Here is a 14161-nt window from a genome sequence, read left to right on the forward strand (position 1 = left end):
CTGTCTCAAATCCTCAGCAGCAACTCAGAGAAGTTGCTCAGTGTGTCCCTGCTCTCAGAATTGGGGGCAGTGAAAGCGTTCTCCTGGGCCATGAAGTCATCCTGGAAATCCACTGCTAACCTACAAACACACATTGGATAATAGACAAGGCAGGAATCCTCCTCACGAAGGAAGAAGTAAAGGAAATCAGAAGATACTACATTTTCATCACAACTTTCAACATAAAGGACCTCACAAACACTTGATGGGTTGGAAACACAGGAATCTGGAAGTCACACAGAGTTACCTCTTGAGTGAAGCTATTAAAAGTCATCAAGGTTGCACAACAGTACAAGCTAGGAATGGATGACTTAGTTTCTGTGAAGAAAGCATCTGCTGTATGAAGCCCCAGTGTGGCAAGACTAAAGATTCTCAGCCAGGCCAGAGTGCCCAGTGTACAATACAGCAAGAGATACCTTGTGAAAATCAGCCAAGCATTAAGCTGATCTAAAAGACATGACAGAACCCAAGTGCCCTCTAACACCACCCCAAAACTGGGTCAGTGTAGAAAGGGACATCTGCTTCTGACTGAATCATCTCAGCCAAGCCAAATGCAATTGATGCAAGGCAAAACTGAGTTGGCCAGATCACCCTAACAACAGATCTGGATTCAGATACAAACTCATCTACCACTGTCTGCTGTGCAGCTAAGGGTGACAAGTAGCTCTCATCCAGAAAAACAGGAAAAGTTGATGCCTATAGACCCATTTGCAGTAACAGGTCACAAACATGAGCAAATCCAAGAACAGCATCTGGAGCAGGTATACATTTGTGAAATGGTTAATCTCCTCTGGCAGTGAGACCATGAACACAGGAATCTAGTTCCATGCATACTTCCCAACAGTTCTTACACTGTCAGTAGTTTTGGCTAGTTTTCAAGCATTCCCTCAAAGGCCAAAGACATGAAATAAACTGATAGGCCCAAAGCAAATTTCATGGGAGACACATCCAGGTGTCAGGAAATTTTCACTATTACTACATATCCCTCACTCTGCTGTTTCACTGACAAGTGCCATGCATTGAACTGACCAGTGACATTTCCGTGGTGGAGCTGGGAGGAGGAACTCAGTTGCAAGGACAGAAGAATGGACAGATATGGATACACACCACCCACCTGCCCATCCTTCTGACTTCTCCTCACCTGCAAGCATTCCTGAAACTTTCAAGGGTGTTGAGCAAGAACTGACCCTGTCTCCAAGGACCTCTGCTGAGATTTCTGTTTGCTGGGTGACTCTGGGACATTGAGAATAGGAGATCACCCTGTTAAAGGAGAGAAGTCTTTCAAATCTTCCATTCGCTTTCAGAAAAAACAGCTTTCTTCTCTGATACCAACAGGAGGAGGAACAACAGATTTCACTTCATTCATTTCTTTCACACAACTGTTTTTTTTCTGTTGTGCCTTCCCCAGAGAGGGCAGGGTTAGAAAGCTTGTGTGCACTTCCTAGGGAGGACAGTTACAGAGCTACTAGTCCTGCACCACCCTGTCTTCACAGTCTGTATTGGCATGATTTGATCTGATCTAAATTTTAAACATCTCAGCTAATGGAGCTTCAAATCCTCCTAGGAAAACCTCATATTTTTTAAAGTATTTTTTATCCAATTACTCTTCAGACAATGCTGAACAGTTCTTCTCCTTGCTCAGCATTGAAAGGTTAGAAGCTGTCTACTTTGGCTCAGAATTTTAAGCTCTTGTTCCCACACAGCATCCTACTGAGTTCAGCCAGAAGCCAATTGAAGCATCAGAGTTAATTGCTTGCCCAAACTGGGAACAACTTGGAACTCAAAATCTGCCTGTAAGCCTTAACCTGTTGTGGTGGTCTTCTCCAAATACCACCAGAGAAGGGCACAGCTACACACTGGTCCCTGGCAGTTCAGAACTCCTTTTCCATTTCATGCTGAGATACCTTAGTAGAGGTACAATCATTTCCCCTTTTCTCCTTTTAAAGACACCTTGACTCTCCTTACTATTTGCCTAATTTCCTTCCTGTGAAGCTCCTAATTCTAAAAGGGACACCAAGTGTGTGCAAACAGACTGACCAATATCTGCCTAAGGGGCAGAAAGCAGTTCTGCCTTCTTCAGGGAGGGAAGGCAAACATCTGCTACCACAGAGCTTGGGTCTAAAAACAGTTCATCAAGAATTTGGAGCTCTGATACACCAACAAAGTGTTCTTGACACTATGGAGATCTAAACCTACATGGTTCTAAGTCTGTAGCAAAAAGGCTAAGCCCTTGTCTTTTCACCAGCCATTTGTAACTTGGGCTCCCCTCAAAAGTGCAGAGATTCCAGCAGCACATCACATTAACCAGAGATTCCAGGAACAGAAAAGGATTTACAGTTCAAAGAGTGGCTAACAGTAAGCCTCCTGATCTGAATGCAGAACAAGAGATGGTCATTGCAAAAAAAATAGATTGACCAGTGCAGCCTACAAGGTCGGGGCCCAAAGAAGGGGAAGTTCAAATGACTTTGCAGTACTGAACACATAAAGAGAGGAGTGTGCTCAAGCAGAGCCCCATAAATCTTCATTGATTTAGAAAGATAACATTCACCAGCATCCATCTTCATCTGCTTCACAGTTTGCTACTATCTAGAGGCAAGAGGATGAAAAGAAATAGCAGAGATCCCAAGAACAACAGGGTCAGGGGACAGAACATATATACAACATCCACATAGGATCATCCCTGTCCTGCTTGAGATGGATGCAATGACACCTTTTGACTTCCTGTGTGCCTCTTGCTACTCTGTGGTGGGAAAAGGTCAGCACATCGTTTCAGCACTGCCTCCAGCAGCTTCTGCAGCTCTTCATATGGGACTGGAGGGGAGCTCAGATGGTCCTTTCTGCATAAGTGAAGAGAAAGACAGCATGCACAATCCCTGCTGGGGACATTCCACTGGGACTGCACCACCATCAGAAATAACTGCTCTTCTGATGGCAATATGCCATTGCCACTTCTCCCCAGCACAGCATAGTAAGGTCACAATATCTGAACAGTTCCTTCATCCACACATGTCCCCAAACACACCCTCCCTGCACTCACTGTCTGCTCTCACTACAGCCAGGAAGCAAATGACTGTCCAGAGCCTTATGTTTGCTCTTGTCAGTCCGGATGGGGCACAGAGCAGCGAAGCCACAGCAGCCACCACATAAACCTGCCTGGCACACCAGGTCCTTGCTGCAACCACAGCCCACTAGAGCTTCACTGCCATGGCAGCCCTCTGAGGTGGGTGAGAAGCTGGCACTGCTGTACCCACACCTGCCTCAGCCAGAAGTCCCACTGCAGAGCACATTCACCCACACAGCCACAGGGGAACTGCAGAGCCCAACATGGTATCAACAGATCTATCTGAAGAAAAGCCCGTAAATACTTTCCTGGCCTACCTCAGGAAAGCTGCCACAGCTCTCACAGCCTCCACTGCCACCTCCAGCACTGGGAGGTTCACTGTCTCCATCAAAACATCAATGGCTTCTATACAGACACCTCGGTTTGTGAATAATTTGATTTCAACTGGTTGCCTGAGAAGAGGAAACAGAGTGAGCAAGGAGAATGTTGCTTGAGTTAAGTAACTGTAGTGCCCTTTCCTTATTTCACCAAATGGACAGCTGAGTCATGTGGTTCCAGCCATGCTTTTCAGTGTTCAAACCAGCTGCTCTCTCTCAGACCTGGGCAGGTAGAGGGTTTGCTACAAAGGGTGAACTTCAGCAGGTCTGAAGCCCTACTATGATGAAAAAAGCGTGGATAACTGTGTGACTACTCCAGTGAACACTGCCATGAAAAGCACAAGAAAAATAAGCTTAGCAAAATACAGTGATCTCTGTGCCTAGGACTTTATTCTGAGGCCATCTGCTCTGGCATTTGTGGGTTCATCTGGCAATTTATATTGTTGAGTAAACAAGCAAACATCGCCATCCTAGAAGACGGATGATGCCACAAGAATAGCTTCTCTCACAGTCCTGTAGCACTTCTAATGCCAGATGCTGCCAGAAGGACAGAAACCTTCATGAACTTGAAAAGTAATCAGGAAAATAAACACAACCCAACTGTTTTGACAATTCTTCTTGACAGTGTGCATTTTGGTCGTCTGATCACTTTGTGGCCCAACACCTTTGAGCATTCAGCATGAGAGCATGGAGGGATAACAGGCCATTAATCCCATTATTGGACAGAGCTGTGTAAATGGCAGACTGTGCTCGTTTGGCTCTTGGCAAGTCAGGTACCATCGGGAAGGCAGAGGAAGACATGAAGCTACATCCAGACAAGAGGCACTAACAGCCTGCCACAGGGCCTCTCCGAAGTGAAGCAAGAAAAGCGGCACAGCATGACAGGAGCCAGACTTGGGAGCCAAAAGTATTCCCTGTTACTCAGTTTTCACAGTCGTGCCTGACTAAAGCAAGCTAGGAACACATGCTCTCATGCACAAATGGGAAAGGAAAGTGAACTTCGGTAGAAATTACACTAGTAGCCCAGTTACATGGCAAAAGGGAACAGAGGAAGAACTACTCCCTCTAGTCACTCAGTGGGATGAAACCCAGCTTGGCAGTTACCTCATGTTCTGCTCTGAGAATGATGTGGGCAAGGCAAGGAAAAGGCCTTGTAGAACTCAGGCATCAGGAGTAGCCTCTGGCCCAAGCCGTAAGTGACGTGCTGAACTTTCAAGCTGTTTCTACTTATATAGTAATTCAATTAATCCTCTGTATTTGCTTTCTTTAATCACTGACCTTCTGAAGTAAAACACATCAGGAAGAAAAAAGAAGTCTTCACTGACTCATGCAGTGAGGAAGGGATGGAGGAGTATTGCTGACTCATTCAAGACGCACAAACCCACTTTCAATATGGTGCACTATGATGTCTTTGGGGCCTGGGAGGAAAGTGTGAAGGACAGAACTCTTGCAGCTTCCTGCAACCTCTTGTCTTTGGGCCCCAAACTGTGCCTGTCACTCCAGTTATGCTGGGAGAGACAAGCATCATTCCAGGGAGAGCTACCCACCATTCCTGACACACTGTCAAAGGGAGCAGGAGGTCCTCCTTGGACCTCACCAGAATGTGGGCTCACTTACACAAGAGAATCCATCTGCACGCAAAAACCAAGAGAAGAGGTTCCATCATGAGATCTCTTTCTCCACTATGAGATACTTTTAAATAAAACATAATTTCTAAGGCAAAGCTTGGAGAAACAGAATGGGTGTGCAAGAAAATGAGAGTAACTGCACAGAGTGTTCTCTTTGTTTTACAAGCATAAACACTGTAATTAGTGTTTCCCACATCCTGGTTTCTCTTTCTGACAGATCCTACACTGGCATCATCACACTGTTCTAGCACTGCTGCTTTTTCTTCTCCTTTTTACCCTGCCACTTGCTACAAAATTGACTATGACATTTCCAAAATTCAGCTCAAGGGCTCTCTTGGGGGAAATAAGTGGCAAAAACAAGACTCTGTCACTAGCATGACAGGATAGGAACAAGATCATAGAGGCAAGAACAGGAAGCACAGAAGAAAAACAAGCCAGGCTATATTATTTCTTAGCAGAAAACAAGAGGAAAAAAGTGACAGAAGACATTAATATTTCAGACTAGAATTTGTTTTTGTGGTTTGAATTTAGCTCAGATGATGATAGAAGATTAGAGGCCATGGAATTTGCATGCTTCATTTTGTCACAGAGGCACACTTAGCAGGAGCTGGCCTGCTCACATATGCCTGGACCTTCCTAGCCTTCCCTCCTGCTCAGTCTACAGCTGAAAAGAGATTTCATCTCCCAGATTAGCAAGGAAGCACAAGGAAGCAGCAATGGGCAGATATACTGACAGACGCAGGCACAAAGAGGACAAGCTGGGAGGTTCAGAAACAACCATCAGGCCCTTTCTCACAAGAGTAAGGGAGATGCAATTGTTCAGCATCAGATTAGATGTTAGGAAAAAATGTTTACCCTGTGAGGGTGGTCAGGCACAGGAATAGGTTGTCCAGGGAGGTGGTGGAGTCACCATCTCTGGAAGTGTTTAAGAGGTGTCTGGATCTGGCGCTGGAGGATATGGTTTAGGGTTTAGAAGTTCCAGCAGAGTGGTAGGGTAATGGTTGGACTTGATGATCTTAGAAGTCTCCTCCAACCTTGATGATTCTTTGATTCTATGATCTTTCAAGCACAAAGGCTCAAGAGGTGTGTAGATATTTGGTCTCGGACAAAAGCCTTAAAAAAACAAAAGCAGCATTCCCTTTTGGATCCCAGACTCTTTGCAAGCTTGACAGGGCACTCCCTTACCGTTTCAGGATTTCAGTAAAGAGCAGGAGCCCTTGTTTGTGCAACTCCACATTGTTCAGCTGCAGGACATCTTGGAGACTCCGCACCAGAGATTCAATGCCTTGCTCATGTTCAAGAGAAGACATGGAAAAGGCTTTTAATATCTCAGATTCAGGATGGAAACAAAATCAATTTTAAAAAGGCAGGAAGATTTGAACAATTATTCTTCTGAGCCACTGACAGAAATAATTGTCCAAAACTGTTGAGTGCTCACTCAGCATTCTGATAACATGCCTCAACCTCCACTGCTGGAGGCAAGCCCCGAAGAACAGAAGGAATTTAACCATTCTTCCCAAATCTACTCTTGGCATGTCCACAGAAACACCTAATAGCAGCTCAGGTAGTGTCAATCATGATAACTTGTTATTATAATTAATTAACTTAGCTTTCATTGGGAGGTCATTAGAACAATGTCACTGTAAATTCAAGTTATGTTGGGCATCACAAATATGTCTGATAGGTACTTATTTTCAGCCCTTTATCCATTCTGACTGGAAATTGTGGCTGTGTGTAAAGCGTTGAAATTCGGCCAGAGGCACAAGGCTCACTGCAGTCACTCTGTCAGAAAGGTGGATGACTCACCATAGACGGTGTGACACTTGGAGAAGAAAAGGCGCTCTTCAGCCAGGAGGAGCAGGCAGCAATACACCGACCAGATGAGGATTTCACTTTTGCACAAGAGACACTCAAACAGGAACTCTGCGAACACACGCACACAAATAAGGTCACCCTGGTCAGAGGCAGTCAGCTCACAGCATGGCACAGCTGCTCCTGGAACAGAGCAGAGGAAGGAGGAGGAAACGTGGAAGCATAGCAACAGCCACAGGGAGAAGGGCTGTGTTATGAAACGGCAGGAATGGAGAATGGAGTAGGTGCTCAGGGGTATGCTAGTCTTCAAAATGAGGAGACTAGAGAGCAGAGACCCACAGGCAGGCATCTTCCCAGCACAAACTCAGCAGGCAGAAGCTGAATTGTGGATCTAGCCTCTGGCACAAATAAAAAGCCACAAAGCAAGCTTTACCACAGAGGCAGTGATCGTTTATCCCTCAGAACTTTTACATCTCCCATATGTATAATGAAAGTATGTATGTCTTTTGGGATTATAGAGAAATAATAAACCACCACCCATAGATGAATTCCAAAGTTAAATCCTAGACCAAATTCTGTGCAAACTTACAAGATTTAGTGGAATGAGATGGAACCTCAGTCTGTTTAGGCTTGTATCAATAGAAAGTCCTGCAAGAAGGACCTTGACCTCAAGAACTTGTCCAAATTCTTGCTGTGCAAACTCCATTCTGCCTGTTGACAGCTGCTTCTATACTTTCAGCTGAAAACTTATTGTCCCCTTCTATTCCTAAAATCACATTAGCCATTTTTACTGGTATGAAATGGTCACCACACACATTATGCCACCAGTGGATTTCATGGAGCCAGACTGATTCCTAAAACAAACAGCCAGGGAGGCCTTTGATACTGGGAGATTAACAATAAGATGCTACTGCATTTCTTCACCTGGGACATCTGCATGGATAAAAGCAGGAGCATATCTGCTGGGAGAGTGAACCAGCACTGCAGCCATACAGTGAGAACTTGCTGCCTGTAACATCTCATCTCTGGTCAACAAGAGCTGTTGGGAAATGAAAGTCAAAAGGAGAGAGGAGGTTAACTATGCAGCTATGAATAGGAAACAGTTTCCTCTACATTTTAAAATTTAAAATATAAATTAAGATCTCTCTTTTGGCTTGTACTTCACAGATTAAACTTGCTAAGGCAAGATAAAACACTGAACCAAAGACACTCAAAAAAGTACAAAATGAGAACCGCAGCAGAGAAGACCATGAGTAAGAATAGCTCTGCCCCCATGCTAAGTCATGCTGGCACTGCAAGTGCTGTATCAGACCCTAAGTGTGAGTGAGTAAAATCAGCTGAGGCCAGGAGTAAAATTTTCCCTCTTCCAGGATGCAGGAATGAACAAGGAGGTGACCTATGAGGGTGTCCCCATTTGCCACTGCAGCCTCTATTGCTGGTGTTGGCAACAGAATACTCTGTCTTATATATATGTAATGCCTTAGATAAAGATTCAATACAGACTAGCAAATTATTTATGTCTACTGACAATTCACTACTGCTTCAGCAATCACCTTTTTGAGAACAAGCGGCAGTGGATTTTCCCCTTCTAAAGAGTTAGAGTTCTCAGTCTCCTCCTCTGTCTTAAAATTATTCATAAGAATAGATACAAAATGGTCAGATTTCAGCAGCTGCTTCAGCAAACCTGCAAAAGGGGGAGCAAGAGTGAGCACTATACTGGGCACAACGAGGATTATGTTAACACAGGAGCATTTACAGCCTGAGATTTGTGGCCAACTTCCTCCCCTTTCCTGCACTCCTAAGAAAGGTCCTCACCTTCAGTTTAGGGAGCTTCTTCTCCCTGTGTCCCCAGATACTGCCATGAGCCTCATGTCCTGCAACCCCTTGTTGCTGATGCTTTTTGCTGGTCTGATCTGCTCTCTATTCCTTCTCAGAGACATGCATGTACACAGGTACTTGCATTATCTTCTGTGCTCTAGTACCCACACCTTAAAGAGTTTCTTGGGAGAGCTCTTGACCTGCATTCTTCTCCAAGCAGTCAGTGACCCAGATGACTAGACATTTTACGCGGAACACTTCCTAGAGAACTGGCATTTATCTTCTCCTTCTATTTTCACAAGTTTTTATTGAGACAACTGTGTTTAGCTAAAGGATACCTGTATGTACACACAAACCCCCCTCAGTATAACAGTGTAGATCACTGCTACAGGTATTGATGCAAATCATCAGTACATGCCAGTACAAATTCACACGGGTATCATCTGAGCTATAGAATTCTACTTTCAAAGGAATCATCATCCATTTCTAGCTGTGTAGGTGATCCGAGGAGCAATCCAGTTTCTGCTTGCCTCCTACAAGAAAAATGAATTCCCTGGATGGTTTACAAACAAGCAGTGTCAGAAAGGCTGAAACTATGCTCCCCAGCAACTGACATGCAGTTGGAAGCATAAGTGCAAGAAAGCACCACTTCCGTATTAGCTTTGTAGCCTAAATAACATCATGACACACATCTAAACATTCTGTTCGACTCCATCCCACTGCTCTACAAAACCCACCTGCACATGCACAACATTTGCATTCAGACACTTTGAGGGATGGTCAGGCCACAGTGCAAGCACTGAATAGACTGAAGATTAGTCAGTGGTAGGCACATGAGGGGCTTGAGGGCCAACGAGGGCTGGGGATGCTCAGCAGCAGGTCTGGGCCAGATGATTGCTATGGAGTAACAGAAAGGATTGACTGCTTCAGACAAGCAGCAAAAAGATCCTCTAGGGAACAACCCACACTAGAGTGTCTAAACCAGCCAAGGATTTCTTCCTCATTCTATGCCTTCCCTTGCACCTTGCAGTTTCTCTCAGCAATGTCTTACCCAAACAATTAACCTGCAGCTCCTTTGTCTGTGCACAAACCAAGGTATTCAGGAAGAGATCACACAGCCTTTCTTCAAAGTGTGCTGAGAGTCGTTCTGTGCCAACAGGAGAGGAGTACAGTTTGCCGTACAAGTAGCAGACAGCAGCCTTTATACCCTCATTTGGGTACATCAAGCCCATCAGCAGATGATCCACTAAATTACCTAGTATGAGGAACAGAAACAGCAAACATTCACTGACATTTTAAAAGCACCAACCTGTTTTCCTTGAAAACCTGCAAAAGCCCACTGGACAGACTGGTGTATGCAGATTAATGAATGCCATGATTAGGTGATGTGCTCAGCACCATCTGTGCCTCTGAGCAGAGGGACAGTAACAAACGGCTAGCAGAGCTTGCTGTTCACCATATGAAGATCCATCATCCCAGCTACGTCCACAAACAGCTAAGCTTGCTCACCAGACCCCCAGGGGCTGAATCAAGGAAAAAATACCCTAAGTGTATGCTGCCTGTGAGACAGACCCACAATTCCAGTTCACAGAGGCTGCTTTTGCCTGGCTGGCTAAGAGCACAATCATGAGCCTGCTGTGAAGGTCCTGACCTGCAACCCAGGAGGCCTGAATGCCACTCTGACTTCTGGACAGGCTTTGTGTGTGACCTTCATGAATTCACCTGGGGGCCAGGGGAGTGCATGCATTCATGTGTGTATCAGGGCTGAGAATACCACCCTTCAGTGGGGCATGACATATTACTCACCGTGCTCTACCACCAGGATATCAGCAAAGCCTGAGATGGCATCTGCCAGCTTGCCCAAGAGAGCAAATGTGGGTAGGCTGCTTCTCATGGTAGCTGATTTGCACAGCTGTAGAGGAGACGGAGAAATAAAATGTTTCACTGGTGAGGACACAGCCCAAAGGCAGAAACACACCCGAACCAGCAAGCTCTCAGTGATGCATAATCCTCCAGAACGGGATCTCTTCCTGAGATGGGTCCCCTTCACCACTTAGGATAAACCACAGGGAAGCCCTGAACACAGATGTCTTTAAATATCTTTCAGTTAATTCAAGGCATCTCTTGCTTGTTGCTCCTTTTCCTCTATCTCCCCTCCGCCAATTACATGAGTGGATGAACCAGATTAAGTTCTCCCTACTTTTTGCTACTTCCCATTATTTTTGTACCCCATGGGACCATCGTAAACTTAAGAATGAAGAGAGCAAGAGCCCATGGCATAGGTTGGGAAAACCCCACATATAACTGAAACAGTAAGGGAGGAAAAGAAGAATCTGAGGAAGCCACAAAGCTTCATAGGAGCATCATGAAGCCCCATATGGCTGCAAGACACCATGGGAATAACAGAAAAACTAGAGTAGACACCAACACATCACAGCAGGGGAGCTGGCACTAGGACGTCCAAGGCCAGGTTGGACAGGGCTTTGAGCAACCCAGTCTAGTGGAAGGTGTCCCTGCCCACAGCAGAGGAGCTATATGGTCTTTAAGGTCCCTTCCAAACTGAACCATTCTAGGCTAATTCTGTGATCCCACCACAGCAGATGCTACACCCCAGCACAGTAGCTGCAGTCTTGCAGGGCCACTCACTGCTGAAGCACTGAAGGACTGAAAGGAAGGGCAGGGAATTCATCTTCACTGACCTCCTTTTGGCTTTCATCCAAAATGCAGTGTAAGTACTGTTCTGACTTCAGCTCCGCTACAAGCCGCACCAGAACTAGGCAGAAGAAACAGGATACACACACAAAATACACACATAAAAGCTCTCACAATCCATCTTCCACGGGGCTTTAGCAGACCAGTGAGCAAAGAAATGAAATGAGCGTGGAGGTGCTGAGAGAGCAGGGAAACATCAGCATTCCCAGCACTATTCCTGCTAACAGCCCAGCTTGAGCACTCTGCAGCACCATTACAGCAGTCCTGCTTCAGCTGCACTACAAACCAGGCATGGAAATGAACTGCAGTCAACAAACTGAGCATCAGGACAGCAAGTAAACATAAGAACTAGGAAAGGGAAGGAAACAAAGCCCTAGCTTAAAAGCATGAAACATTCTGGCCATTGAATAGAGCAGACTTCCTACAGTATGGAAACTGGCTTTCAAAAATGTAACTTTCTGGAGAAGATATCAGAGCTGAAACTGCTGAGGATCCTTAGATTCAGACTCAGACTCCTCCTCCAGTTGCTACTGGAGGGGAGTGAAGTCTATCAGCCAGTCCTCTCCACTGCTGTTATCCCATATACCTTACCATAAAGTAAGGCCCCAGTCAGTCACCTTTGTGGTGCTGTTCACCTCCTCAGCCCCAAGTAAGTGCTGTTATTCCTGGCTCACTGCAAGTCTAAGAACTCTGTCAGCTCTGTCCTGACAAGAGGAATCACCAAGAAACTATGTTTACCAGGTACTGGCTGCACATCACCTGGGACTTTGCTAACAAAATCACAAGGGAGTTGCCTTATGTTGGCAGGTTGCCTCTGCCTCAACACATATACCAGCAGACCAGCTCCAGGAAACAAAGTTCCTCTTCCAGTACTTTTAGAACCTGGCACCTGAATGCTTAGCAGAAAAAGTTTTGACAACAGCCCCTTTACTGAAACCCTGTGCAGAACATTGCTCCACAGGATCTGGTAAGGCTGTCTTGGATGCGTGGCATGACTCGTTTGGAAAGCACTCACTTTTGATTTGTATCCTAGAAAAGCATCATAAAAAGAAATACCAGAGTCTTGTGGGTTCACCATTTCTTGGTATATCCAGGGCAATACTGGAGGTTTACCCAGGAGACCCACTTTAGCTAAAGAGCAGAAGCATATCCTGAGACAGGTTTAATGGTCCTTTCTTGTCCCAAACTCTCAGAATCTCTACAAACTTCCAAGAGTTAGGTAACACTAATTTAAAATTCCTCTGTTTGAGAGCATCTATGTCTTAACAGACTGGAAACACAGAAAGACTTCTCACCTTTTCAACACCATTTCAAGCAAGTGCCTGAAAACTAAAGCCCCTCTGGAAGAAGCTTGTCACATCTCCTTTCACCTTTCGTGGCTGGACAGGAGGAAATCACTGCATTGCTAATATTACTAGACTCAGCAGAGATGCCCAAGGTTAACTGGACTGCAGAGATTCCTTTGTCAGCCCTGCAGATGTTTCCTTCAAATTTCAGATGAAGGGCTGCTCACAAAGAGAAATCTGCAGCCTATACAGCTAAACCCCAAATACCCTCTGACCCAAAGGAGAAAGCAGTAGCTCCCACAGGTTTCCATTTGCTTAGAGACTTTGCTCAGGTGCAAAGATGCCAAAGATGAGGCATTGTTTCCCACTGTTACCCACCTGAAACTAAATTCATGGCACACACAGAACCTGTGAGAAAAATGTTAAATATTTAAATCTGCACTCACTCCCCTGCCACCAAATATTGGAACAGACTGCTCGTTACTGCAGCTTCAAGACTAAATACATGGTCTTCCCATTCAAGCTGTGTAGAAGCTGAGCACCTCACCACAGTTATCAGACAAGACAGATCCTCCCTTCACAAACTGCCAGTAATTGAGATGTGGCACCTGTCTCTCACCTTCTACTAGCAGGTCCAGGGCACTGCTGTCTTCCACAGTATGCAACATCCCTAAAAGATAAACCACAATAGGTCATGGAACTCGTTCCTGCTCCACGAGACAGCAGCCTGATTTTGTCAGAGGGAAGTGGATACTCTCAGGGAGTATCACCAAAGGTGCCTCCACAAGCAGGACACAGGGGCATGAACCATTCAGTTCTCTTGCAAATTCTCCGTGTAGTTTACAGCTGAAGTCAATGGCTCCACCTATGTCAAGGAATATGCAACTGCTGCCCTAGCCACATCTCAGTGTGTGTATCCAATATCATACATCTGAAACAGCACTCTGGAATGACAGAAGTTAAAGCTCAGCTGTGACTTTCTGCCCTCTCTACCCTCCATCCATACCAATTACTATGCACAGTCTTCTCTCTCCACGGCACTGAAAATTCTGAGACCAAATCCGGACACCAGGTTTAAAGCCCATGGAAACTATTCCCACATTAAATTGAGCCTGAAGGCACTGCTTCCCAAGTTATTTGTAGGATGAGAACGTAAGATTGGACATATTAAAATAAACCACTGTCTCACTCTACTACACCACAACAGACAAGAAACTACCTCCCAGCTCCTTCCAACTACAGGTACCTACAGCATCATGGTCTAGACCCCTACTTCTGCCACACCAAACCTCGTGTGTCAACACATCCTATCAAATTACCTCCTCTCTGAAGACTCCATGATCTCTCAGAAACTGGATCAACTAAAGCAATGTTATGACAGGTGAAGAAATTACTCATTTCCTGCCTCATCTGCCCAATCCTTAATAA

The 14161-nt window shown here is 45.3% G+C and overlaps 1 protein-coding gene across 1 annotated transcript in view; it reads right to left on the bottom strand.

The window, feature by feature from the left end:
- MEI1 (meiosis inhibitor 1) overlaps window positions 1-13401 on the bottom strand; it is a 35626-nt gene extending 22225 nt beyond the window's left edge. Inside the window, 13 exon segments of the mRNA XM_009083087.1 lie at window positions 1-120; window positions 1181-1270; window positions 2394-2400; window positions 2758-2876; window positions 3418-3552; window positions 6291-6390; window positions 6912-7028; window positions 7842-7956; window positions 8471-8601; window positions 9787-9990; window positions 10542-10647; window positions 11435-11508; window positions 13353-13401. The exon segment at window positions 1-120 is cut by the window's left edge and continues 55 nt beyond it. Coding sequence (XP_009081335.1) covers window positions 1-120; window positions 1181-1270; window positions 2394-2400; window positions 2758-2876; window positions 3418-3552; window positions 6291-6390; window positions 6912-7028; window positions 7842-7956; window positions 8471-8601; window positions 9787-9990; window positions 10542-10647; window positions 11435-11508; window positions 13353-13401 — 1367 coding nt within the window.
- Between the last annotated feature and the right edge of the window lie 760 nt (window positions 13402-14161).

The sequence above is a fragment of the Acanthisitta chloris genome, unplaced genomic scaffold, assembly GCF_000695815.1.
Source record: "Acanthisitta chloris isolate BGI_N310 unplaced genomic scaffold, ASM69581v1 scaffold25459, whole genome shotgun sequence".
NCBI classification, from domain to species: Eukaryota; Metazoa; Chordata; class Aves; order Passeriformes; family Acanthisittidae; genus Acanthisitta; species Acanthisitta chloris.